At 59.2% G+C, this 23164-nt stretch overlaps 3 protein-coding genes and 2 long non-coding RNA genes across 5 annotated transcripts; all 5 read right to left on the reverse strand.

The window, feature by feature from the left end:
* Nucleotides 1–4: 4 nt before the first annotated feature.
* Nucleotides 5–690, reverse strand: LOC125329749. Its single transcript, XR_007205255.1, has 3 exons — nt 651–690; nt 299–423; nt 5–59 (listed from the first exon to the last, which is right to left on the reverse strand). It is a non-coding gene; the product is annotated as an uncharacterized LOC125329749 (long non-coding RNA).
* Nucleotides 691–3132: 2442 nt separating this feature from the next.
* On the reverse strand, nt 3133–4335 carry LOC125329375 (PHD finger protein 7-like). The gene is made up of 4 exons (XM_048311256.1): nt 4150–4335; nt 3820–3933; nt 3544–3662; nt 3133–3374 (listed from the first exon to the last, which is right to left on the reverse strand). The coding sequence occupies exons 1-4, from the start codon at nt 4302–4304 to the stop codon at nt 3133–3135; spliced, it is 630 nt and encodes a 209-aa protein (XP_048167213.1). The 5' UTR covers nt 4305–4335.
* A 21-nt stretch (nt 4336–4356) lies between these two features.
* Nucleotides 4357–5042, reverse strand: LOC125329076. Its single transcript, XR_007205036.1, has 3 exons — nt 5003–5042; nt 4651–4775; nt 4357–4411 (listed from the first exon to the last, which is right to left on the reverse strand). It is a non-coding gene; the product is annotated as an uncharacterized LOC125329076 (long non-coding RNA).
* Nucleotides 5043–7484: 2442 nt separating this feature from the next.
* On the reverse strand, nt 7485–9393 carry LOC125329376 (PHD finger protein 7-like). Its single transcript, XM_048311258.1, has 6 exons — nt 9360–9393; nt 9008–9132; nt 8502–8768; nt 8172–8285; nt 7896–8014; nt 7485–7726 (listed from the first exon to the last, which is right to left on the reverse strand). Exons 2-6 carry the CDS (start codon nt 9109–9111, stop codon nt 7485–7487), a joined length of 846 nt encoding a protein of 281 aa, XP_048167215.1. The 5' UTR covers nt 9112–9132; nt 9360–9393.
* A 7527-nt stretch (nt 9394–16920) lies between these two features.
* Nucleotides 16921–22254, reverse strand: LOC125329377. Its single transcript, XM_048311259.1, has 15 exons — nt 22158–22254; nt 21799–21890; nt 21619–21708; nt 21267–21391; nt 20731–21027; nt 20431–20544; nt 20155–20273; nt 19503–19985; nt 18976–19067; nt 18796–18885; nt 18444–18568; nt 17938–18204; nt 17608–17721; nt 17332–17450; nt 16921–17162 (listed from the first exon to the last, which is right to left on the reverse strand). Exons 1-15 carry the CDS (start codon nt 22252–22254, stop codon nt 16921–16923), a joined length of 2466 nt encoding a protein of 821 aa, XP_048167216.1.
* Nucleotides 22255–23164: the final 910 nt, after the last annotated feature.

Here is a 23164-nt window from a genome sequence, read left to right on the forward strand (position 1 = left end):
GATCCTGGCTTGGACGAGCGTGCACTGCCTGCTGTGGGCGGTGCTCCCAGCAGAAGGACCTGTGAGGAAGATGGAAGAGATGGGCGAGGGAAGGTGGGAAGCGCAGAGTCCTTCCGCAGTGATGGCGATGTGGGGGGTGGAGCTGTGAGAGACCCCAGCCTCTTTGTGGGCTCTTCCCCAGTGTATGGCAGGTTGCTGGCAGCTGTCCCGGTGGGCTTCTGCCTTGCATGGCCACTGCAGATGGAAAGGGCTTGGAGATGAAGCCGGGGTCTCTGAGGCAAGGGCGGGCAGCCCTTACCTGTAGGCCCCGAAGTACTGGGTGACACATTCGCCGTCTGGGGCGCAGGGCAGGTGGAAGGTGCGGTCGCAGCCCGTCTCACAGCAGGTGATGCTGGCCCCCATCTTGTAGCAAATGAAGCAGCTCTGGAAAGAGCACCGCAGCCCCCTGAGTGTCAGGACTGGGGCTTTGTGGCTGCCCTGCGTCTCCGGGCAGGGAGCAGGATGCGGGCAGTGCTGGGTTAGAGCCCACAGAGCCACCTGCACACGAGGCTCTTGCATGTGCCAGGGCTGGGGCTTCTTTGCTGGGGAGCAGGAGGAGCTGCCTCAAGCCTCTCCTGGTGCCAAGCTCCCTGCGCCTGCGAGGTCCTCACCTTCTTGGCTGCTTCTTTGATGACGTGCCTGGTGTCTCCAAGGAGAAAGTCTTCCGTGTTCTCTTGTGGGAAAAGCCCACTGGCAAGAAGCTGCAGAGCAGAGAAGGCCAGGAGCTTGTTAGTTCAGGAAGGAAGGCCCCTCCTGGGCAGAAAGTTGGAGGGAGCCCCGAGAGAGCTTACCTGGCAGTAGTTGTGGACACAGAGTTTGAACTTCATTCTCTTGTACCCACAGATGTCGGTGTCTGCCTCGGTCCGGTGGCACAGCATGCACACTGGAGAGAAAGTGCCCCTGGCATGAGCATGTCTGTGGGGCTGGGCAAGTGTCCGTGCAGGATCAGCCCCAGAACCCTGCTGGGTCCGTGCTGTGCTGGCTGAAGGGCAGGGTAGGTCAGGCACGGGTGCCCCAGCAAATGCCCAGAGCCTAGCCCTGTTGCAGAGCTCCTGCCTTGCCCTGGCATAGTTCTTGCCTGCTCACTGACTGCCCTGGTATACCTGTGCCAGCGATCGGGAGCTGTGGGGAGAGAGGCTTTTGCTATCACCTTGCTCCTCGGGTACTGTGTCCGGCTGTGCCGTGTTGGATCTGGAACAGGTTGATGGCGAGTGCCTGGAGCGTCTCTTGTGCAGAACTGCTGGCATTCCTCCGCCTGACAGTTGTGCACCAGCCCTGAGTAAAGAGAGAGATGCGCGTGAGCTGTGTCAGAGGCGCCAGAATCCTCTGACTTAGCCTTGTGCTTGAGCAGCCTTGGGCAAGCTCCTCCTCGGCGATGCTCTCCTCAACTCAGAGGGTTGTATTGATGTGCAGCCACCCTGGTTGTGTTTTTAGGCCAGGGTGATGATGTCACTGGGGCCATTGTGACATGGCCAGCACCGATCTGTGGGCTCCTCCCATACCATCCTGAGTGATGATGCCCCAGTGGCGAGTGGTTTTGAGGGGATAGGATTAACTTCTCATGCGTCCAAGTTTTGCATTTGTGACCAAATCAGTGTGGGTGACACAGCGCTGTGTGAGCCATGGCTGAGCAGCGAATGCACAGTGCCGAGGCCTGTCCTGCTCCTGAGGCCCAGCACCAGGGAAGCAGCCTGGGGGCAGCAGCTGCTGGCAGGGGAAATAGGTGGGACAGCTGATCCCCCAGATCCCAGAGAGACCCCACACGTGACACCGTGTCTGCTCAGCTGCACAACTGCAGCTTGCTGCTGATGCTGCTGCTCTCGGGCTGGCAATACATCGGGCAGCTGGTTGTGAGCCACTGTGGCCTTTTCATCACTTGTATGGTTCCAATTTGTTTATCTGATGGAAGTGTCTCAGCCCACAAGTCTTTGTCCAACAGTGATATCCTAAGCGTGTTGCAGACCAGGATGTGTTCAATGTCCCATCAGCATTCCCAGCCCCAATGACATGAGACCTGCCCAAGGCTGGTGTCTGCCCCTGCCCTGCCAGGCACTGAGCCCTCACTCACAGCAGTGTGAGGCCACGCTCTGGGTGTGGGGAATTGCACCTGGAAAGCTGAGAGATGGGAAAGGGTCTGGGGGTGGTGGTTGACAGCAGCTGCAAATGGTGTGGTATATTCCCAGGTGGCCAAGAAGGCCAATGTCAGCTGGCCTGTAGCAGCACCAGTGTGGGCAGCAGGAGCAGGGCAGTGCCCGTCCCACAGTCCCACAGTGCTGTGTGGAGTGCTCCGTGGGAGCTGCTGAACTGCATTGCAGCAGGTTTCTACAGAGGAGCATGGACATCCTGCAGCCTGCTGTCAAAACGCCACAGGATCGATGGTCTGCCAGCCATGAGTGCTGAGGACAGCAGGCCCAGCACTGCCAGCCAGGGGCTGCTGCAGGGCATTTTCCAGTCAAGGGCAGCTGCTGGTGGTGCCTTCAACAGGTCTTGAAATGGTGCTAACCCGAGGAAGACGTACGGGGCCTGGTCAAGGTGTGCTGGGCACGGCAGAGGCTGTGGGTGCAGGCGGGCTCAGGAATGTGAACAGCCCACGGGAGCCGAGCGCTGCCCTGCAGGGACACTGACAGCTGCTGGTGAGGGCCAGCAAGGCCTGAAGGGCACGGCCGTGGTGCTGAGTGGCCAGGAGGGCCAGCCTGCAGAGGGGAGGGTGCTGCCAACACTGCGGAAGAAGATCCCAGTCCCTTTCACTAGCAGTGGCCTGAAGAAAGGCCGAGTAAAATGACTGGAAAAGACGTGTGGGTTCTCCTAGTGTAAAAAACCTTTATTTTATTTCTACTCTACTTTGATGGGTGAGGGGGATGGGGGCTACGGGCTGGGCGACAGTGTGTCCTGCTGTGCTATTCATGGCCGGCAGTAGGGCTTTTTGGCCCGGCGTTGTTGCCGCCAGACATGTCTCATACGAATTGGCCCAGGCTGGGAGCGGTTGTCTGTTGTGGATCTGTGGAAGAGCCATGGAGGCCTGTATGGACGTCGTGGCCGTGCTGCCTGACCGTTGATGGCCAAAGCGCCTTCAGGCAGCCTCGACGCTGCCTGTTAGGAAGTGCTGGGGCTGCTGTCATTGGCACTGTGGGCTGGGCCATCATCGATCCTGCGGCGTTTTGCAGGAGGGCTGTACGTTGTCCGTGATGGTATTTCTTCCTCAGGGTAGCGCCGCTTCAAGGCCTGCCGAGGGCAAAGGAAGCAGCTGCTGTTGAGGAGCAACACACCCTGGGAGGGCATTGATAATTCCTGGCTGGAAGTGCTGGGGCTGACAAGCTCTGGTTTGCCAGTGGAGCCTGCGAAGAGGGGCAGGAAGGTCATCAGGGTGGCCACGCAGGCCGTAAGCAGGAGAGGCTCCTGTGGTAGCCAGAGCTGTCCTGGAGCCAAGGCGTGCTGAAGGCCCTGCTGCCAGGCCCAGCCTGGCCCCTGTCCCCAGTGCGGGGCGCCGAGTGCTTTGGTGCCTACCAGTCTCCGTGCCAGCACAGGTGTGGCACTCCCAGGAGTAGGTGCTGTTCCCCAAAGAGGAGCAGTGTCTGTGGGTGCCCTCGGCAGCGCAGGAGCTGCACAGCCTCAGTTGCCAGGGTCTGTAGGAGCAAAGGAGGTACTGGTTGTGAGGACAAAGTGCCAGAGCAAGGGATGGCCTGGCCTGGCAGAGCCCTTGTTCTTAGTTCTTCATCCCTGAGCTTGTGGGGAGATCCTAGGTCCTGTTCAGAGCCCTGCATTGTTGCTTTGGCAGCTTACCCCTCTTCCTCCGCGTGCTCCCTGCCTCCTGGACAAAGGCACGTTTCGGCATCGCAGCGGCCATGCCTCTGACCTAAGGGTGTGACTGCTTGGACACTCTCCCATGATGGGGGTCTGCAAGGGAAGGAAGGGAAAGAGTTGAGCCCAGCTGACCCAGCATCAAGCAGATCCTGGCAGTCCCTGCTCCGCTGCCTGTGCTGTTTCCAGCTCCTCAGTGGAGCTGAGGGCAAGAGGCATGGGACAGAAGGTGGCCAGGCCTGCCAGGGCAGTCCTTAGGCTGGCACTGCACTTGTGCTTGACACCTTGTGAGCTGGGAGGAGAAAACCCAACCTCTTGGAGAGTCGGATCCCCATGGTGAGCATTTCCATCATGAATGGCTCTTGGTTCAGGCAACACGGGCATCGGAAGCCGATGCCAGCGTGCAGAGCCAGTCTCTGGATGCACTGCCGGTGGAAGCGGGCGTCTTGGCATGCAGGGCAGCCCATGGTTTTGTAGGAGATTCTGTTTTCCACGGTGTCCAGGCAGATGCTGCAGATCCTGGCTTGGACGAGCGTGCACTGCCTGCTGTGGGCGGTGCTCCCAGCAGAAGGACCTGTGAGGAAGATGGAAGAGATGGGCGAGGGAAGGTGGGAAGCGCAGAGTCCTTCCGCAGTGATGGCGATGTGGGGGGTGGAGCTGTGAGAGACCCCAGCCTCTTTGTGGGCTCTTCCCCAGTGTATGGCAGGTTGCTGGCAGCTGTCCCGGTGGGCTTCTGCCTTGCATGGCCACTGCAGATGGAAAGGGCTTGGAGATGAAGCCGGGGTCTCTGAGGCAAGGGCGGGCAGCCCTTACCTGTAGGCCCCGAAGTACTGGGTGACACATTCGCCGTCTGGGGCGCAGGGCAGGTGGAAGGTGCGGTCGCAGCCCGTCTCACAGCAGGTGATGCTGGCCCCCATCTTGTAGCAAATGAAGCAGCTCTGGAAAGAGCACCGCAGCCCCCTGAGTGTCAGGACTGGGGCTTTGTGGCTGCCCTGCGTCTCCGGGCAGGGAGCAGGATGCGGGCAGTGCTGGGTTAGAGCCCACAGAGCCACCTGCACACGAGGCTCTTGCATGTGCCAGGGCTGGGGCTTCTTTGCTGGGGAGCAGGAGGAGCTGCCTCAAGCCTCTCCTGGTGCCAAGCTCCCTGCGCCTGCGAGGTCCTCACCTTCTTGGCTGCTTCTTTGATGACGTGCCTGGTGTCTCCAAGGAGAAAGTCTTCCGTGTTCTCTTGTGGGAAAAGCCCACTGGCAAGAAGCTGCAGAGCAGAGAAGGCCAGGAGCTTGTTAGTTCAGGAAGGAAGGCCCCTCCTGGGCAGAAAGTTGGAGGGAGCCCCGAGAGAGCTTACCTGGCAGTAGTTGTGGACACAGAGTTTGAACTTCATTCTCTTGTACCCACAGATGTCGGTGTCTGCCTCGGTCCGGTGGCACAGCATGCACACTGGAGAGAAAGTGCCCCTGGCATGAGCATGTCTGTGGGGCTGGGCAAGTGTCCGTGCAGGATCAGCCCCAGAACCCTGCTGGGTCCGTGCTGTGCTGGCTGAAGGGCAGGGTAGGTCAGGCACGGGTGCCCCAGCAAATGCCCAGAGCCTAGCCCTGTTGCAGAGCTCCTGCCTTGCCCTGGCATAGTTCTTGCCTGCTCACTGACTGCCCTGGTATACCTGTGCCAGCGATCGGGAGCTGTGGGGAGAGAGGCTTTTGCTATCACCTTGCTCCTTGGGTACTGTGTCCGGCTGTGCCGTGTTGGATCTGGAACAGGTTGATGGCGAGTGCCTGGAGCGTCTCTTGCGCAGAACTGCTGGCATTCCTCCGCCTGACAGTTGTGCACCAGCCCTGAGTAAAGAGAGAGATGCGCGTGAGCTGTGTCAGAGGCGCCAGAATCCTCTGACTTAGCCTTGTGCTTGAGCAGCCTTGGGCAAGCTCCTCCTCGGCGATGCTCTCCTCAACTCAGAGGGTTGTATTGATGTGCAGCCACCCTGGTTGTGTTTTTAGGCCAGGGTGATGATGTCACTGGGGCCATTGTGACATGGCCAGCACCGGTCTGTGGGCTCCTCCCATACCATCCTGAGTGATGATGCCCCAGTGGCGAGTGGTTTTGAGGGGATAGGATTAACTTCTCATGCGTCCAAGTTTTGCATTTGTGACCAAATCAGTGTGGGTGACACAGCGCTGTGTGAGCCATGGCTGAGCAGCGAATGCACAGTGCCGAGGCCTGTCCTGCTCCTGAGGCCCAGCACCAGGGAAGCAGCCTGGGGGCAGCAGCTGCTGGCAGGGGAAATAGGTGGGACAGCTGATCCCCCAGATCCCAGAGAGACCCCACACGTGACACCGTGTCTGCTCAGCTGCACAACTGCAGCTTGCTGCTGATGCTGCTGCTCTCGGGCTGGCAATACATCGGGCAGCTGGTTGTGAGCCACTGTGGCCTTTTCATCACTTGTATGGTTCCAATTTGTTTATCTGATGGAAGTGTCTCAGCCCACAAGTCTTTGTCCAACAGTGATATCCTAAGCGTGTTGCAGACCAGGATGTGTTCAATGTCCCATCAGCATTCCCAGCCCCAATGACATGAGACCTGCCCAAGGCTGGTGTCTGCCCCTGCCCTGCCAGGCACTGAGCCCTCACTCACAGCAGTGTGAGGCCACGCTCTGGGTGTGGGGAATTGCACCTGGAAAGCTGAGAGATGGGAAAGGGTCTGGGGGTGGTGGTTGACAGCAGCTGCAAATGGTGTGGTATATTCCCAGGTGGCCAAGAAGGCCAATGTCAGCTGGCCTGTAGCAGCACCAGTGTGGGCAGCAGGAGCAGGGCAGTGCCCGTCCCACAGTCCCACAGTGCTGTGTGGAGTGCTCCGTGGGAGCTGCTGAACTGCATTGCAGCAGGTTTCTACAGAGGAGCATGGACATCCTGCAGCCTGCTGTCAAAACGCCACAGGATCGATGGTCTGCCAGCCATGAGTGCTGAGGACAGCAGGCCCAGCACTGCCAGCCAGGGGCTGCTGCAGGGCATTTTCCAGTCAAGGGCAGCTGCTGGTGGTGCCTTCAACAGGTCTTGAAATGGTGCTAACCCGAGGAAGACGTACGGGGCCTGGTCAAGGCGTGCTGGGCACGGCAGAGGCTGTGGGTGCAGGCGGGCTCAGGAATGTGAACAGCCCACGGGAGCCGAGCGCTGCCCTGCAGGGACACTGACAGCTGCTGGTGAGGGCCAGCAAGGCCTGAAGGGCACGGCCGTGGTGCTGAGTGGCCAGGAGGGCCAGCCTGCAGAGGGGAGGGTGCTGCCAACACTGCGGAAGAAGATCCCAGTCCCTTTCACTAGCAGTGGCCTGAAGAAAGGCCGAGTAAAATGACTGGAAAAGACGTGTGGGTTCTCCTAGTGTAAAAAACCTTTATTTTATTTCTACTCTACTTTGATGGGTGAGGGGGATGGGGGCTACGGGCTGGGCGACAGTGTGTCCTGCTGTGCTATTCATGGCCGGCAGTAGGGCTTTTTGGCCCGGCGTTGTTGCCGCCAGACATGTCTCATACGAATTGGCCCAGGCTGGGAGCGGTTGTCTGTTGTGGATCTGTGGAAGAGCCATGGAGGCCTGTATGGACGTCGTGGCCGTGCTGCCTGACCGTTGATGGCCAAAGCGCCTTCAGGCAGCCTCGACGCTGCCTGTTAGGAAGTGCTGGGGCTGCTGTCATTGGCACTGTGGGCTGGGCCATCATCGATCCTGCGGCGTTTTGCAGGAGGGCTGTACGTTGTCCGTGATGGTATTTCTTCCTCAGGGTAGCGCCGCTTCAAGGCCTGCCGAGGGCAAAGGAAGCAGCTGCTGTTGAGGAGCAACACACCCTGGGAGGGCATTGATAATTCCTGGCTGGAAGTGCTGGGGCTGACAAGCTCTGGTTTGCCAGTGGAGCCTGCGAAGAGGGGCAGGAAGGTCATCAGGGTGGCCACGCAGGCCGTAAGCAGGAGAGGCTCCTGTGGTAGCCAGAGCTGTCCTGGAGCCAAGGCGTGCTGAAGGCCCTGCTGCCAGGCCCAGCCTGGCCCCTGTCCCCAGTGCGGGGCGCCGAGTGCTTTGGTGCCTACCAGTCTCCGTGCCAGCACAGGTGTGGCACTCCCAGGAGTAGGTGCTGTTCCCCAAAGAGGAGCAGTGTCTGTGGGTGCCCTCGGCAGCGCAGGAGCTGCACAGCCTCAGTTGCCAGGGTCTGTAGGAGCAAAGGAGGTACTGGTTGTGAGGACAAAGTGCCAGAGCAAGGGATGGCCTGGCCTGGCAGAGCCCTTGTTCTTAGTTCTTCATCCCTGAGCTTGTGGGGAGATCCTAGGTCCTGTTCAGAGCCCTGCATTGTTGCTTTGGCAGCTTACCCCTCTTCCTCCGCGTGCTCCCTGCCTCCTGGACAAAGGCACGTTTCGGCATCGCAGCGGCCATGCCTCTGACCTAAGGGTGTGACTGCTTGGACACTCTCCCATGATGGGGGTCTGCAAGGGAAGGAAGGGAAAGAGTTGAGCCCAGCTGACCCAGCATCAAGCAGATCCTGGCAGTCCCTGCTCCGCTGCCTGTGCTGTTTCCAGCTCCTCAGTGGAGCTGAGGGCAAGAGGCATGGGACAGAAGGTGGCCAGGCCTGCCAGGGCAGTCCTTAGGCTGGCACTGCACTTGTGCTTGACACCTTGTGAGCTGGGAGGAGAAAACCCAACCTCTTGGAGAGTCGGATCCCCATGGTGAGCATTTCCATCATGAATGGCTCTTGGTTCAGGCAACACGGGCATCGGAAGCTGATGCCAGCATGCAGAGCCAGTCTCTGGATGCACTGCCGGTGGAAGCGGGCGTCTTGGCATGCAGGGCAGCCCATGGTTTTGTAGGAGATTCTGTTTTCCACGGTGTCCAGGCAGATGCTGCAGGTGTTGTCCTGGCTTGGACGAGCGTGCACTGCCTGCTGTGGGCGGTGCTCCCAGCAGAAGGACCTGTGAGGAAGATGGAAGAGATGGGCGAGGGAAGGTGGGAAGCGCAGAGTCCTTCCGCAGTGATGGCGATGTGGGGGGTGGAGCTGTGAGAGACCCCAGCCTCTTTGTGGGCTCTTCCCCAGTGTATGGCAGGTTGCTGGCAGCTGTCCCGGTGGGCTTCTGCCTTGCATGGCCACTGCAGATGGAAAGGGCTTGGAGATGAAGCCGGGGTCTCTGAGGCAAGGGCGGGCAGCCCTTACCTGTAGGCCCCGAAGTACTGGGTGACACATTCGCCGTCTGGGGCGCAGGGCAGGTGGAAGGTGCGGTCGCAGCCCGTCTCACAGCAGGTGATGCTGGCCCCCATCTTGTAGCAAATGAAGCAGCTCTGGAAAGAGCACCGCAGCCCCCTGAGTGTCAGGACTGGGGCTTTGTGGCTGCCCTGCGTCTCCGGGCAGGGAGCAGGATGCGGGCAGTGCTGGGTTAGAGCCCACAGAGCCACCTGCACACGAGGCTCTTGCATGTGCCAGGGCTGGGGCTTCTTTGCTGGGGAGCAGGAGGAGCTGCCTCAAGCCTCTCCTGGTGCCAAGCTCCCTGCGCCTGCGAGGTCCTCACCTTCTTGGCTGCTTCTTTGATGACGTGCCTGGTGTCTCCAAGGAGAAAGTCTTCCGTGTTCTCTTGTGGGAAAAGCCCACTGGCAAGAAGCTGCAGAGCAGAGAAGGCCGGGAGCTTGTTAGGTCAGGAAGGAAGGCCCCTCCTGGGCAGAAAGATGGAGGGAGCCCCGAGAGAGCTTACCTGGCAGTAGTTGTGGACACAGAGTTTGAACTTCATTCTCTTGTACCCACAGATGTCGGTGTCTGCCTCGGTCCGGTGGCACAGCATGCACACTGGAGAGAAAGTGCCCCTGGCATGAGCATGTCTGTGGGGCTGGGCAAGTGTCCGTGCAGGATCAGCCCCAGAACCCTGCTGGGTCCGTGCTGTGCTGGCTGAAGGGCAGGGTAGGTCAGGCACGGGTGCCCCAGCAAATGCCCAGAGCCTAGCCCTGTTGCAGAGCTCCTGCCTTGCCCTGGCATAGTTCTTGCCTGCTCACTGACTGCCCTGGTATACCTGTGCCAGCGATCGGGAGCTGTGGGGAGAGAGGCTTGTGCTATCAGTGGTGTCCTGCTGTGCTATTCATGGCCGGCAGTAGGGCTTTTTGGCCCGGTGTTGTTGCCGCCAGACATGTCTCATACGAATTGGCCCAGGCTGGGAGCGGTTGTCTGTTTTGGATCCGTGGAAGAGCCATGGAGGCCTGTATGGACGTCGTGGCCGTGCTGCCTGACCGTTGATGGCCAAAGCGCCTTCAGGCAGCCTCGACACTGCCTGTAAGGAAGTGCTGGGGCTGCTGTCATTGGCACTGTGGGCTGGGCCATCATCGATCCTGCGGCGTTTTGCAGGAGGGCTGTACGTTGTCCGTGATGGTATTTCTTCCTCAGGGTAGCGCCGCTTCAAGGCCTGCCGAGGGCGAAGGAAGCAGCTGCTGTTGAGGAGCAACACACCCTGGGAGGGCATTGGTAATTCCTGGCTGGAAGTGCTGGGGCTGCTTTCATTGGCACTGTGGGCTGGGCCATCATCGATCCTGCGGCGTTTTGCAGGAGGGCTGTACGTTGTCCGTGATGGTATTTCTTCCTCAGGGTAGCGCCGCTTCAAGGCCTGCCGAGGGCGAAGGAAGCAGCTGCTGTTGAGGAGCAACACACCCTGGGAGGGCATTGATAATTCCTGGCTGGAAGTGCTGGGGCTGACAAGCTCTGGTTTGCCAGTGGAGCCTGCGAAGAGGGGCAGGAAGGTCATCAGGGTGGCCACGCAGGCCGTAAGCAGGAGAGGCTCCTGTGGTAGCCAGAGCTGTCCTGGAGCCAAGGCGTGCTGAAGGCCCTGCTGCCAGGCCCAGCCTGGCCCCTGTCCCCAGTGCCGGGCGCCGAGTGCTTTGGTGCCTACCAGTCTCCGTGCCAGCACAGGTGTGGCACTCCCAGGAGTAGGTGCTGTTCCCCAAAGAGGAGCAGTGTCTGTGGGTGCCCTCGGCAGCGCAGGAGCTGCACAGCCTCAGTTGCCAGGGTCTGTAGGAGCAAAGGAGGTACTGGTTGTGAGGACAAAGTGCCAGAGCAAGGGATGGCCTGGCCTGGCAGAGCCCTTGTTCTTAGTTCTTCATCCCTGAGCTTGTGGGGAGATCCTAGGTCCTGTTCAGAGCCCTGCATTGTTGCTTTGGCAGCTTACCCCTCTTCCTCCGCGTGCTCCCTGCCTCCTGGACAAAGGCACGTTTCGGCATCGCAGCGGCCATGCCTCTGACCTAAGGGTGTGACTGCTTGGACACTCTCCCATGATGGGGGTCTGCAAGAGAAGGAAGGGAAAGAGTTGAGCCCAGCTGACCCAGCATCAAGCAGATCCTGGCAGTCCCTGCTCCGCTGCCTGTGCTGTTTCCAGCTCCTCAGTGGAGCTGAGGGCAAGAGGCATGGGACAGAAGGTGGCCAGGCCTGCCAGGGCAGTCCTTAGGCTGGCACTGCACTTGTGCTTGACACCTTGTGAGCTGGGAGGAGAAAACCCAACCTCTTGGAGAGTCGGATCCCCATGGTGAGCATTTCCATCATGAATGGCTCTTGGTTCAGGCAACACGGGCATCGGAAGCCGATGCCAGCGTGCAGAGCCAGTCTCTGGATGCACTGCCGGTGGAAGCGGGCGTCTTGGCATGCAGGGCAGCCCATGGTTTTGTAGGAGATTCTGTTTTCCACGGTGTCCAGGCAGATGCTGCAGGTGTTGTCCTGGCTTGGACGAGCGTGCACTGCCTGCTGTGGGCGGTGCTCCCAGCAGAAGGACCTGTGAGGAAGATGGAAGAGATGGGCGAGGGAAGGTGGGAAGCGCAGAGTCCTTCCGCAGTGATGGCGATGTGGGGGGTGGAGCTGTGAGAGACCCCAGCCTCTTTGTGGGCTCTTCCCCAGTGTATGGCAGGTTGCTGGCAGCTGTCCCGGTGGGCTTCTGCCTTGCATGGCCACTGCAGATGGAAAGGGCTTGGAGATGAAGCCGGGGTCTCTGAGGCAAGGGCGGGCAGCCCTTACCTGTAGGCCCCGAAGTACTGGGTGACACATTCGCCGTCTGGGGCGCAGGGCAGGTGGAAGGTGCGGTCGCAGCCCGTCTCACAGCAGGTGATGCTGGCCCCCATCTTGTAGCAAATGAAGCAGCTCTGGAAAGAGCACCGCAGCCCCCTGAGTGTCAGGACTGGGGCTTTGTGGCTGCCCTGCGTCTCCGGGCAGGGAGCAGGATGTGGGCAGTGCTGGGTTAGAGCCCACAGAGCCACCTGCACACGAGGCTCTTGCATGTGCCAGGGCTGGGGCTTCTTTGCTGGGGAGCAGGAGGAGCTGCCTCAAGCCTCTCCTGGTGCCAAGCTCCCTGCGCCTGCGAGGTCCTCACCTTCTTGGCTGCTTCTTTGATGACGTGCCTGGTGTCTCCAAGGAGAAAGTCTTCCGTGTTCTCTTGTGGGAAAAGCCCACTGGCAAGAAGCTGCAGAGCAGAGAAGGCCAGGAGCTTGTTAGGTCAGGAAGGAAGGCCCCTCCTGGGCAGAAAGTTGGAGGGAGCCCCGAGAGAGCTTACCTGGCAGTAGTTGTGGACACAGAGTTTGAACTTCATTCTCTTGTACCCACAGATGTCGGTGTCTGCCTCGGTCCGGTGGCACAGCATGCACACTGGAGAGAAAGTGCCCCTGGCATGAGCATGTCTGTGGGGCTGGGCAAGTGTCCGTGCAGGATCAGCCCCAGAACCCTGCTGGGTCCGTGCTGTGCTGGCTGAAGGGCAGGGTAGGTCAGGCACGGGTGCCCCAGCAAATGCCCAGAGCCTAGCCCTGTTGCAGAGCTCCTGCCTTGCCCTGGCATAGTTCTTGCCTGCTCACTGACTGCCCTGGTATACCTGTGCCAGCGATCGGGAGCTGTGGGGAGAGAGGCTTTTGCTATCACCTTGCTCCTTGGGTACTGTGTCCGGCTGTGCCGTGTTGGATCTGGAACAGGTTGATGGCGAGTGCCTGGAGCGTCTCTTGCGCAGAACTGCTGGCATTCCTCCGCCTGACAGTTGTGCACCAGCCCTGAGTAAAGAGAGAGATGCGCGTGAGCTGTGTCAGAGGCGCCAGAATCCTCTGACTTAGCCTTGTGCTTGAGCAGCCTTGGGCAAGCTCCTCCTCGGCGATGCTCTCCTCAACTCAGAGGGTTGTATTGATGTGCAGCCACCCTGGTTGTGTTTTTAGGCCAGGGTGATGATGTCACTGGGGCCATTGTGACATGGCCAGCACCGGTCTGTGGGCTCCTCCCATACCATCCTGAGTGATGATGCCCCAGTGGCGAGTGGTTTTGAGGGGATAGGATTAACTTCTCATGCGTCCAAGTTTTGCATTTGTGACCAAATCAGTGTGGGTGACACAGCGCTGTGTGAGCCATGGCTGAGCAGCGAATGCACAGTGCCGAGGCCTGTCCTGCTCCTGAGGCCCAGCACCAGGGAAGCAGCCTGGGGGCAGCAGCTGCTGGCAGGGGAAATAGGTGGGACAGCTGATCCCCCAGATCCCAGAGAGACCCCACACGTGACACCGTGTCTGCTCAGCTGCACAACTGCAGCTTGCTGCTGATGCTGCTGCTCTTGGGCTGGCAATACATCGGGCAGCTGGTTGTGAGCCACTGTGGCCTTTTCATCACTTGTATGGTTCCAATTTGTTTATCTGATGGAAGTGTCTCAGCCCACAAGTCTTTGTCCAACAGTGATATCCTAAGCGTGTTGCAGACCAGGATGTGTTCAATGTCCCATCAGCATTCCCAGCCCCAATGACATGAGACCTGCCCAAGGCTGGTGTCTGCCCCTGCCCTGCCAGGCACTGAGCCCTCACTCACAGCAGTGTGAGGCCACGCTCTGGGTGTGGGGAATTGCACCTGGAAAGCTGAGAGATGGGAAAGGGTCTGGGGGTGGTGGTTGACAGCAGCTGCAAATGGTGTGGTATATTCCCAGGTGGCCAAGAAGGCCAATGTCAGCTGGCCTGTAGCAGCACCAGTGTGGGCAGCAGGAGCAGGGCAGTGCCCGTCCCACAGTCCCACAGTGCTGTGTGGAGTGCTCCGTGGGAGCTGCTGAACTGCATTGCAGCAGGTTTCTACAGAGGAGCATGGACATCCTGCAGCCTGCTGTCAAAACGCCACAGGATCGATGGTCTGCCAGCCATGAGTGCTGAGGACAGCAGGCCCAGCACTGCCAGCCAGGGGCTGCTGCAGGGCATTTTCCAGTCAAGGGCAGCTGCTGGTGGTGCCTTCAACAGGTCTTGAAATGGTGCTAACCCGAGGAAGACGTACGGGGCCTGGTCAAGGCGTGCTGGGCACGGCAGAGGCTGTGGGTGCAGGCGGGCTCAGGAATGTGAACAGCCCACGGGAGCCGAGCGCTGCCCTGCAGGGACACTGACAGCTGCTGGTGAGGGCCAGCAAGGCCTGAAGGGCACGGCCGTGGTGCTGAGTGGCCAGGAGGGCCAGCCTGCAGAGGGGAGGTGTTGGGGTCCCTCCCCTGCCGTGTAGCCCTGGGAGAGGGGCCCTGAGGGCACAGGCACGGGGTTCCCCTGCCCCTGCTCAGCCTCGTTCCCATTGGTTGGTTTGTGCTCCCTGCGCGGGCAGAAGGACCCTTGGTCCCGTGACTGGGACAGTTCCTGGGCAGAGCTCCGGCCGTGCGGCTGGAGAAATAAACATCTCTCTGAAACAGCTATCAAGAATCTGTCTGTCCGTATATATATTTCCTTTCCACGGGACTCCTGGTTTGATATATGCGTGTTGCAGGATCCCCACTGCAACAAATGGTGGAGATTTGTGAGCAGAACGATCCCCGATCCCTAAGCGACTGATTTGTGTGAGTAAACCCTGGAAACTTTGGATTCCTCTTCTTGGTTTTGCTTTGCTATTCCGTATCTAAACTATGGAGGAACCGTGGGAAGACTCTTGGCTCTCAGAGCCGCATATGGACATTTATCTTAAACTTAAAATGATTCTTGAACAACGATTTGTAAATTTTAGCTTGATTCAAGCTCAAAAAGAACTGAAACACTTCCTGGCATGGTTGTTTAAGAACTTTTTCTATGTTTCTTGGGATTTAATTCTTACCAAGGGCTTTTGGAAAACCGTTTGGACACAGTTAATACTAGAGTCAAAATATATGCCGATGGAAGAATATTTTCGTGAATATTATTTAGTTACCGAGACTGTTGAGCAATGTCAGCTGTGTCCTGGCGAAGGGAAGCGTGGCGCAGGGACCGTGCGGCCCAGGCCACGTGCACCGAGCGCTCTGCGAGCAGCAGCGAGGCAGTTCCCGCGCGCGGGCGGAGCCACGCGAGCCGCAGTGTCGGTGGCGGAGCGAGGAGCGGCGGGACCCGGCGGTGCCCGCCCGGTCCTGTGCAGTGCGTGGTGGAGCGAGCCCCGTGAACGCCCGACCGAGAGGGGCGGCACGCGGGCGGCGGCTGGCGGCGATGGCGGTGGAACGGAGCCGCGCCCGGCCGAGACGCGCGCTGGAGCGGGGCGCGGGGGAGTCGTCGCTCGGGGGCCCGGCCGAGACGTGGGTGCAGCGCCCGGCAGCGGCAGCGAAGCTGCGACCAGAGGAGGCGACACACGGAGAACTGAGCGGCGTGGCCCGGCCCGGCCCGCGCAGCCCCGAACGCGACCCCGGGAAGAGCGCGCAGGCACCAGCAGCTCCGACAATTCCAACACGGGAGCGACCGAAAGAGAGAGCAAAGACGGAGCGAGACAGAAAACAGCAGCCACTCGGAAAAAGGAAAAGATCATAGCAACTAAGACCTTAGGGATAGTAAAATGGTATAATGTTAAGCAAAATTATGGTTTTATAACAAGATGTGACAACCAGCAAGACATATTCGTGCATAGAACTGCTATTAAAAAGAATAACCCTGAAAAATGCATCCCAAGCTTGGGAGATGGAGAAGTGGTGGAATTTAATATTGTACTAGGGAGAAAAGGGTTACAAGCATCGCAGGTCACTGGGCCTGATGGTGTTCCTGTAAAAGGCAGTATATATGCAAAAAATCGTAGTCATGTTAGACAGTATCTCCATTGTAAACCCCCCCTACAGTTTCCCTTTCCTAATCCCACCTTTCCCTTTTACCCTATGTCCTATTACCCCCAGTGTATTCCCAATCCGTTTTTTCATCCATGGTTTCCCTCACAAAACCATGCTTTTGCCAATTGTTTCCCCAAAAATCCCTTTCCAATGCCGAGTGGGGGATGAAAAGGGGGAGGGAAGAAGTTAAACCCTCTCCTGCCTCAGTTTCCCCACAAAGCATGCTCAGAGTTCTGTCTCCCTTCTGTCAGCCCTAAGATGTTCCAGAGAATCTGTTTGGACATTTAAAGACTCAGGAGGGTGGCTTGTTTTGTTTTGAAACTGTTCTTGTTATGTTTATCCAGTTGTTTTCATTCTCCTTTTATTAAAATAAAACGGGTGAGGTGTTGGGGTCCCTCCCCTGCCGTGTAGCCCTGGGAGAGGGGCCCTGAGGGCACAGACACGGGGTTTCGCTGCCCCTGCTCAGCCTCGTTCCCATTGGTTGGTTTGTGTCCCCTGCGCGGGCAGAAGGACCCTTGGTCCCGTGACTGGAACAGTTCCTGGGCAGAGCTCCGGCCATGCGGCTGGAGAAATAAACATCTCTCTGAAACAGCTATCAAGAATCTGTCTGTCCATATATATTTCCTTTCCACGGGACTCCTGGTTTGATATATGCGTGTTGCAGGATCCCCACGGCAACAGGGAGGGTGCTGCCAACGCTGCGGAAGAAGATCCCAGTCCCTTTCACTAGCAGTGGCCTGAAGAAAGGCCGAGTAAAATGACTGGAAAAGACGTGTGGGTTCTCCTAGTGTAAAAAACCTTTATTTTATTTCTACTCTACTTTGATGGGTGAGGGGGATGGGGGCTACGGGCTGGGCGACAGTGTGTCCTGCTGTGCTATTCATGGCCGGCAGTAGGGCTTTTTGGCCCGGCGTTGTTGCCGCCAGACATGTCTCATACGAATTGGCCCAGGCTGGGAGCGGTTGTCTGTTGTGGATCTGTGGAAGAGCCATGGAGGCCTGTATGGACGTCGTGGCCGTGCTGCCTGACTGTTGATGGCCAAAGCGCCTTCAGGCAGCCTCGACGCTGCCTGTTAGGAAGTGCTGGGGCTGCTGTCATTGGCACTGTGGGCTGGGCCATCATCGATCCTGCGGCGTTTTGCAGGAGGGCTGTACGTTGTCCGTGATGGTATTTCTTCCTCAAGGTAGCGCCGCTTCAAGGCCTGCCGAGGGCGAAGGAAGCAGCTGCTGTTGAGGAGCAACACACCCTGGGAGGGCATTGATAATTCCTGGCTGGAAGTGCTGGGGCTGACAAGCTCTGGTTTGCCAGTGGAGCCTGCGAAGAGGGGCAGGAAGGTCATCAGGGTGGCCACGCAGGCCGTAAGCAGGAGAGGCTCCTGTGGTAGCCTGAGCTGTCCTGGAGCCAAGGCGTGCTGAAGGCCCTGCTGCCAGGCCCAGCCTGGCCCCTGTCCCCAGTGCCGGGCGCCGAGTGCTTTGGTGCCTACCAGTCTCCGTGCCAGCACAGGTGTGGCACTCCCAGGAGTAGGTGCTGTTCCCCAAAGAGGAGCAGTGTCTGTGGGTGCCCTCGGCAGCGCAGGAGCTGCACAGCCTCAGTTGCCAGGGTCTGTAGGAGCAAAGGAGGTACTGGTTGTGAGGACAAAGTGCCAGAGCAAGGGATGGCCTGGCCTGGCAGAGCCCTTGTTCTTAGTTCTTCATCCCTGAGCTTGTGGGGAGATCCTAGGTCCTGTTCAGAGCCCTGCATTGTTGCTTTGGCAGCTTACCCCTCTTCCTCCGCGTGCTCCCTGCCTCCTGGACAAAGGCACGTTTCGGCATCGCAGCGGCCATGCCTCTGACCTAAGGGTGTGACTGCTTGGACACTCTCCCATGATGGGGGTCTGCAAGGGAAGGAAGGGAAAGAGTTGAGCCCAGCTGACCCAGCATCAAGCAGATCCTGGCAGTCCCTGCTCCGCTGCCTGTGCTGTTTCCAGCTCCTCAGTGGAGCTGAGGGCAAGAGGCATGGGACAGAAGGTGGCCAGGCCTGCCAGGGCAGTCCTTAGGCTGGCACTGCACTTGTGCTTGACACCTTGTGAGCTGGGAGGAGAAAACCCAACCTCTTGGAGAGTCGGATCCCCATGGTGAGCATTTCCATCATGAATGGCTCTTGGTTCAGGCAACACGGGCATCGGAAGCCGATGCCAGCGTGCAGAGCCAGTCTCTGGATGCACTGCCGGTGGAAGCGGGCGTCTTGGCATGCAGGGCAGCCCATGGTTTTGTAGGAGATTCTGTTTTCCACGGTGTCCAGGCAGATGCTGCAGGTGTTGTCCTGGCTTGGACGAGCGTGCACTGCCTGCTGTGGGCGGTGCTCCCAGCAGAAGGACCTGTGAGGAAGATGGAAGAGATGGGCGAGGGAAGGTGGGAAGCGCAGAGTCCTTCCGCAGTGATGGCGATGTGGGGGGTGGAGCTGTGAGAGACCCCAGCCTCTTTGTGGGCTCTTCCCCAGTGTATGGCAGGTTGCTGGCAGCTGTCCCGGTGGGCTTCTGCCTTGCATGGCCACTGCAGATGGAAAGGGCTTGGAGATGAAGCCGGGGTCTCTGAGGCAAGGGCGGGCAGCCCTTACCTGTAGGCCCCGAAGTACTGGGTGACACATTCGCCGTCTGGGGCGCAGGGCAGGTGGAAGGTGCGGTCGCAGCCCGTCTCACAGCAGGTGATGCTGGCCCCCATCTTGTAGCAAATGAAGCAGCTCTGGAAAGAGCACCGCAGCCCCCTGAGTGTCAGGACTGGGGCTTTGTGGCTGCCCTGCGTCTCCGGGCAGGGAGCAGGATGCGGGCAGTGCTGGGTTAGAGCCCACAGAGCCACCTGCACACGAGGCTCTTGCATGTGCCAGGGCTGGGGCTTCTTTGCTGGGGAGCAGGAGGAGCTGCCTCAAGCCTCTCCTGGTGCCAAGCTCCCTGCACCTGCGAGGTCCTCACCTTCTTGGCTGCTTCTTTGATGACGTGCCTGGTGTCTCCAAGGAGAAAGTCTTCCGTGTTCTCTTGTGGGAAAAGCCCACTGGCAAGAAGCTGCAGAGCAGAGAAGGCCGGGAGCTTGTTAGGTCAGGAAGGAAGGCCCCTCCTGGGCAGAAAGATGGAGGGAGCCCCGAGAGAGCTTACCTGGCAGTAGTTGTGGACACAGAGTTTGAACTTCATTCTCTTGTACCCACAGATGTTGGTGTCTGCCTCGGTCCGGTGGCACAGCATGCACACTGGAGAGAAAGTGCCCCTGGCATGAGCATGTCTGTGGGGCTGGGCAAGTGTCCGTGCAGGATCAGCCCCAGAACCCTGCTGGGTCCGTGCTGTGCTGGCTGAAGGGCAGGGTAGGTCAGGCACGGGTGCCCCAGCAAATGCCCAGAGCCTAGCCCTGTTGCAGAGCTCCTGCCTTGCCCTGGCATAGTTCTTGCCTGCTCACTGACTGCCCTGGTATACCTGTGCCAGCGATCGGGAGCTGTGGGGAGAGAGGCTTGTGCTATCAGTGGTGTCCTGCTGTGCTATTCATGGCCGGCAGTAGGGCTTTTTGGCCCGGCGTTGTTGCCGCCAGACATGTCTCATACGAATTGGCCCAGGCTGGGAGCGGTTGTCTGTTTTGGATCCGTGGAAGAGCCATGGAGGCCTGTATGGACGTCGTGGCCGTGCTGCCTGACCGTTGATGGCCAAAGCGCCTTCAGGCAGCCTCGACACTGCCTGTAAGGAAGTGCTGGGGCTGCTGTCATTGGCACTGTGGGCTGGGCCATCATCGATCCTGCGGCGTTTTGCAGGAGGGCTGTACGTTGTCCGTGATGGTATTTCTTCCTCAGGGTAGCGCCGCTTCAAGGCCTGCCGAGGGCGAAGGAAGCAGCTGCTGTTGAGGAGCAACACACCCTGGGAGGGCATTGGTAATTCCTGGCTGGAAGTGCTGGGGCTGCTTTCATTGGCACTGTGGGCTGGGCCATCATCGATCCTGCGGCGTTTTGCAGGAGGGCTGTACGTTGTCCGTGATGGTATTTCTTCCTCAGGGTAGCGCCGCTTCAAGGCCTGCCGAGGGCGAAGGAAGCAGCTGCTGTTGAGGAGCAACACACCCTGGGAGGGCATTGATAATTCCTGGCTGGAAGTGCTGGGGCTGACAAGCTCTGGTTTGCCAGTGGAGCCTGCGAAGAGGGGCAGGAAGGTCATCAGGGTGGCCACGCAGGCCGTAAGCAGGAGAGGCTCCTGTGGTAGCCTGAGCTGTCCTGGAGCCAAGGCGTGCTGAAGGCCCTGCTGCCAGGCCCAGCCTGGCCCCTGTCCCCAGTGCCGGGCGCCGAGTGCTTTGGTGCCTACCAGTCTCCGTGCCAGCACAGGTGTGGCACTCCCAGGAGTAGGTGCTGTTCCCCAAAGAGGAGCAGTGTCTGTGGGTGCCCTCGGCAGCGCAGGAGCTGCACAGCCTCAGTTGCCAGGGTCTGTAGGAGCAAAGGAGGTACTGGTTGTGAGGACAAAGTGCCAGAGCAAGGGATGGCCTGGCCTGGCAGAGCCCTTGTTCTTAGTTCTTCATCCCTGAGCTTGTGGGGAGATCCTAGGTCCTGTTCAGAGCCCTGCATTGTTGCTTTGGCAGCTTACCCCTCTTCCTCCGCGTGCTCCCTGCCTCCTGGACAAAGGCACGTTTCGGCATCGCAGCGGCCATGCCTCTGACCTAAGGGTGTGACTGCTTGGACACTCTCCCTTGATGGGGGTCTGCAAGAGAAGGAAGGGAAAGAGTTGAGCCCAGCTGACCCAGCATCAAGCAGATCCTGGCAGTCCCTGCTCCGCTGCCTGTGCTGTTTCCAGCTCCTCAGTGGAGCTGAGGGCAAGAGGCATGGGACAGAAGGTGGCCAGGCCTGCCAGGGCAGTCCTTAGGCTGGCACTGCACTTGTGCTTGACACCTTGTGAGCTGGGAGGAGAAAACCCAACCTCTTGGAGAGTCGGATCCCCATGGTGAGCATTTCCATCATGAATGGCTCTTGGTTCAGGCAACACGGGCATCGGAAGCCGATGCCAGCGTGCAGAGCCAGTCTCTGGATGCACTGCCGGTGGAAGCGGGCGTCTTGGCATGCAGGGCAGCCCATGGTTTTGTAGGAGATTCTGTTTTCCACGGTGTCCAGGCAGATGCTGCAGGTGTTGTCCTGGCTTGGACGAGCGTGCACTGCCTGCTGTGGGCGGTGCTCCCAGCAGAAGGACCTGTGAGGAAGATGGAAGAGATGGGCGAGGGAAGGTGGGAAGCGCAGAGTCCTTCCGCAGTGATGGCGATGTGGGGGGTGGAGCTGTGAGAGACCCCAGCCTCTTTGTGGGCTCTTCCCCAGTGTATGGCAGGTTGCTGGCAGCTGTCCCGGTGGGCTTCTGCCTTGCATGGCCACTGCAGATGGAAAGGGCTTGGAGATGAAGCCGGGGTCTCTGAGGCAAGGGCGGGCAGCCCTTACCTGTAGGCCCCGAAGTACTGGGTGACACATTCGCCGTCTGGGGCGCAGGGCAGGTGGAAGGTGCGGTCGCAGCCCGTCTCACAGCAGGTGATGCTGGCCCCCATCTTGTAGCAAATGAAGCAGCTCTGGAAAGAGCACCGCAGCCCCCTGAGTGTCAGGACTGGGGCTTTGTGGCTGCCCTGCGTCTCCGGGCAGGGAGCAGGATGTGGGCAGTGCTGGGTTAGAGCCCACAGAGCCACCTGCACACGAGGCTCTTGCATGTGCCAGGGCTGGGGCTTCTTTGCTGGGGAGCAGGAGGAGCTGCCTCAAGCCTCTCCTGGTGCCAAGCTCCCTGCGCCTGCGAGGTCCTCACCTTCTTGGCTGCTTCTTTGATGACGTGCCTGGTGTCTCCAAGGAGAAAGTCTTCCGTGTTCTCTTGTGGGAAAAGCCCACTGGCAAGAAGCTGCAGAGCAGAGAAGGCCAGGAGCTTGTTAGTTCAGGAAGGAAGGCCCCTCCTGGGCAGAAAGTTGGAGGGAGCCCCGAGAGAGCTTACCTGGCAGTAGTTGTGGACACAGAGTTTGAACTTCATTCTCTTGTACCCACAGATGTCGGTGTCTGCCTCGGTCCGGTGGCACAGCATGCACACTGGAGAGAAAGTGCCCCTGGCATGAGCATGTCTGTGGGGCTGGGCAAGTGTCCGTGCAGGATCAGCCCCAGAACCCTGCTGGGTCCGTGCTGTGCTGGCTGAAGGGCAGGGTAGGTCAGGCACGGGTGCCCCAGCAAATGCCCAGAGCCTAGCCCTGTTGCAGAGCTCCTGCCTTGCCCTGGCATAGTTCTTGCCTGCTCACTGACTGCCCTGGTATACCTGTGCCAGCGATCGGGAGCTGTGGGGAGAGAGGCTTGTGCTATCACCTTGCTCCTTGGGTACTGTGTCCGGCTGTGCCGTGTTGGATCTGGAACAGGTTGATGGCGAGTGCCTGGAGCGTCTCTTGCGCAGAACTGCTGGCATTCCTCCGCCTGACAGTTGTGCACCAGCCCTGAGTAAAGAGAGAGATGCGCGTGAGCTGTGTCAGAGGCGCCAGAATCCTCTGACTTAGCCTTGTGCTTGAGCAGCCTTGGGCAAGCTCCTCCTCGGCGATGCTCTCCTCAACTCAGAGGGTTGTATTGATGTGCAGCCACCCTGGTTGTGTTTTTAGGCCAGGGTGATGATGTCACTGGGGCCATTGTGACATGGCCAGCACCGGTCTGTGGGCTCCTCCCATACCATCCTGAGTGATGATGCCCCAGTGGCGAGTGGTTTTGAGGGGATAGGATTAACTTCTCATGCGTCCAAGTTTTGCATTTGTGACCAAATCAGTGTGGGTGACACAGCGCTGTGTGAGCCATGGCTGAGCAGCGAATGCACAGTGCCGAGGCCTGTCCTGCTCCTGAGGCCCAGCACCAGGGAAGCAGCCTGGGGGCAGCAGCTGCTGGCAGGGGAAATAGGTGGGACAGCTGATCCCCCAGATCCCAGAGAGACCCCACACGTGACACCGTGTCTGCTCAGCTGCACAACTGCAGCTTGCTGCTGATGCTGCTGCTCTCGGGCTGGCAATACATCGGGCAGCTGGTTGTGAGCCACTGTGGCCTTTTCATCACTTGTATGGTTCCAATTTGTTTATCTGATGGAAGTGTCTCAGCCCACAAGTCTTTGTCCAACAGTGATATCCTAAGCGTGTTGCAGACCAGGATGTGTTCAATGTCCCATCAGCATTCCCAGCCCCAATGACATGAGACCTGCCCAAGGCTGGTGTCTGCCCCTGCCCTGCCAGGCACTGAGCCCTCACTCACAGCAGTGTGAGGCCACGCTCTGGGTGTGGGGAATTGCACCTGGAAAGCTGAGAGATGGGAAAGGGTCTGGGGGTGGTGGTTGACAGCAG

This window comes from Corvus hawaiiensis, chromosome 8, assembly GCF_020740725.1.
Source record: "Corvus hawaiiensis isolate bCorHaw1 chromosome 8, bCorHaw1.pri.cur, whole genome shotgun sequence".
NCBI lineage: Eukaryota > Metazoa > Chordata > Aves > Passeriformes > Corvidae > Corvus > Corvus hawaiiensis.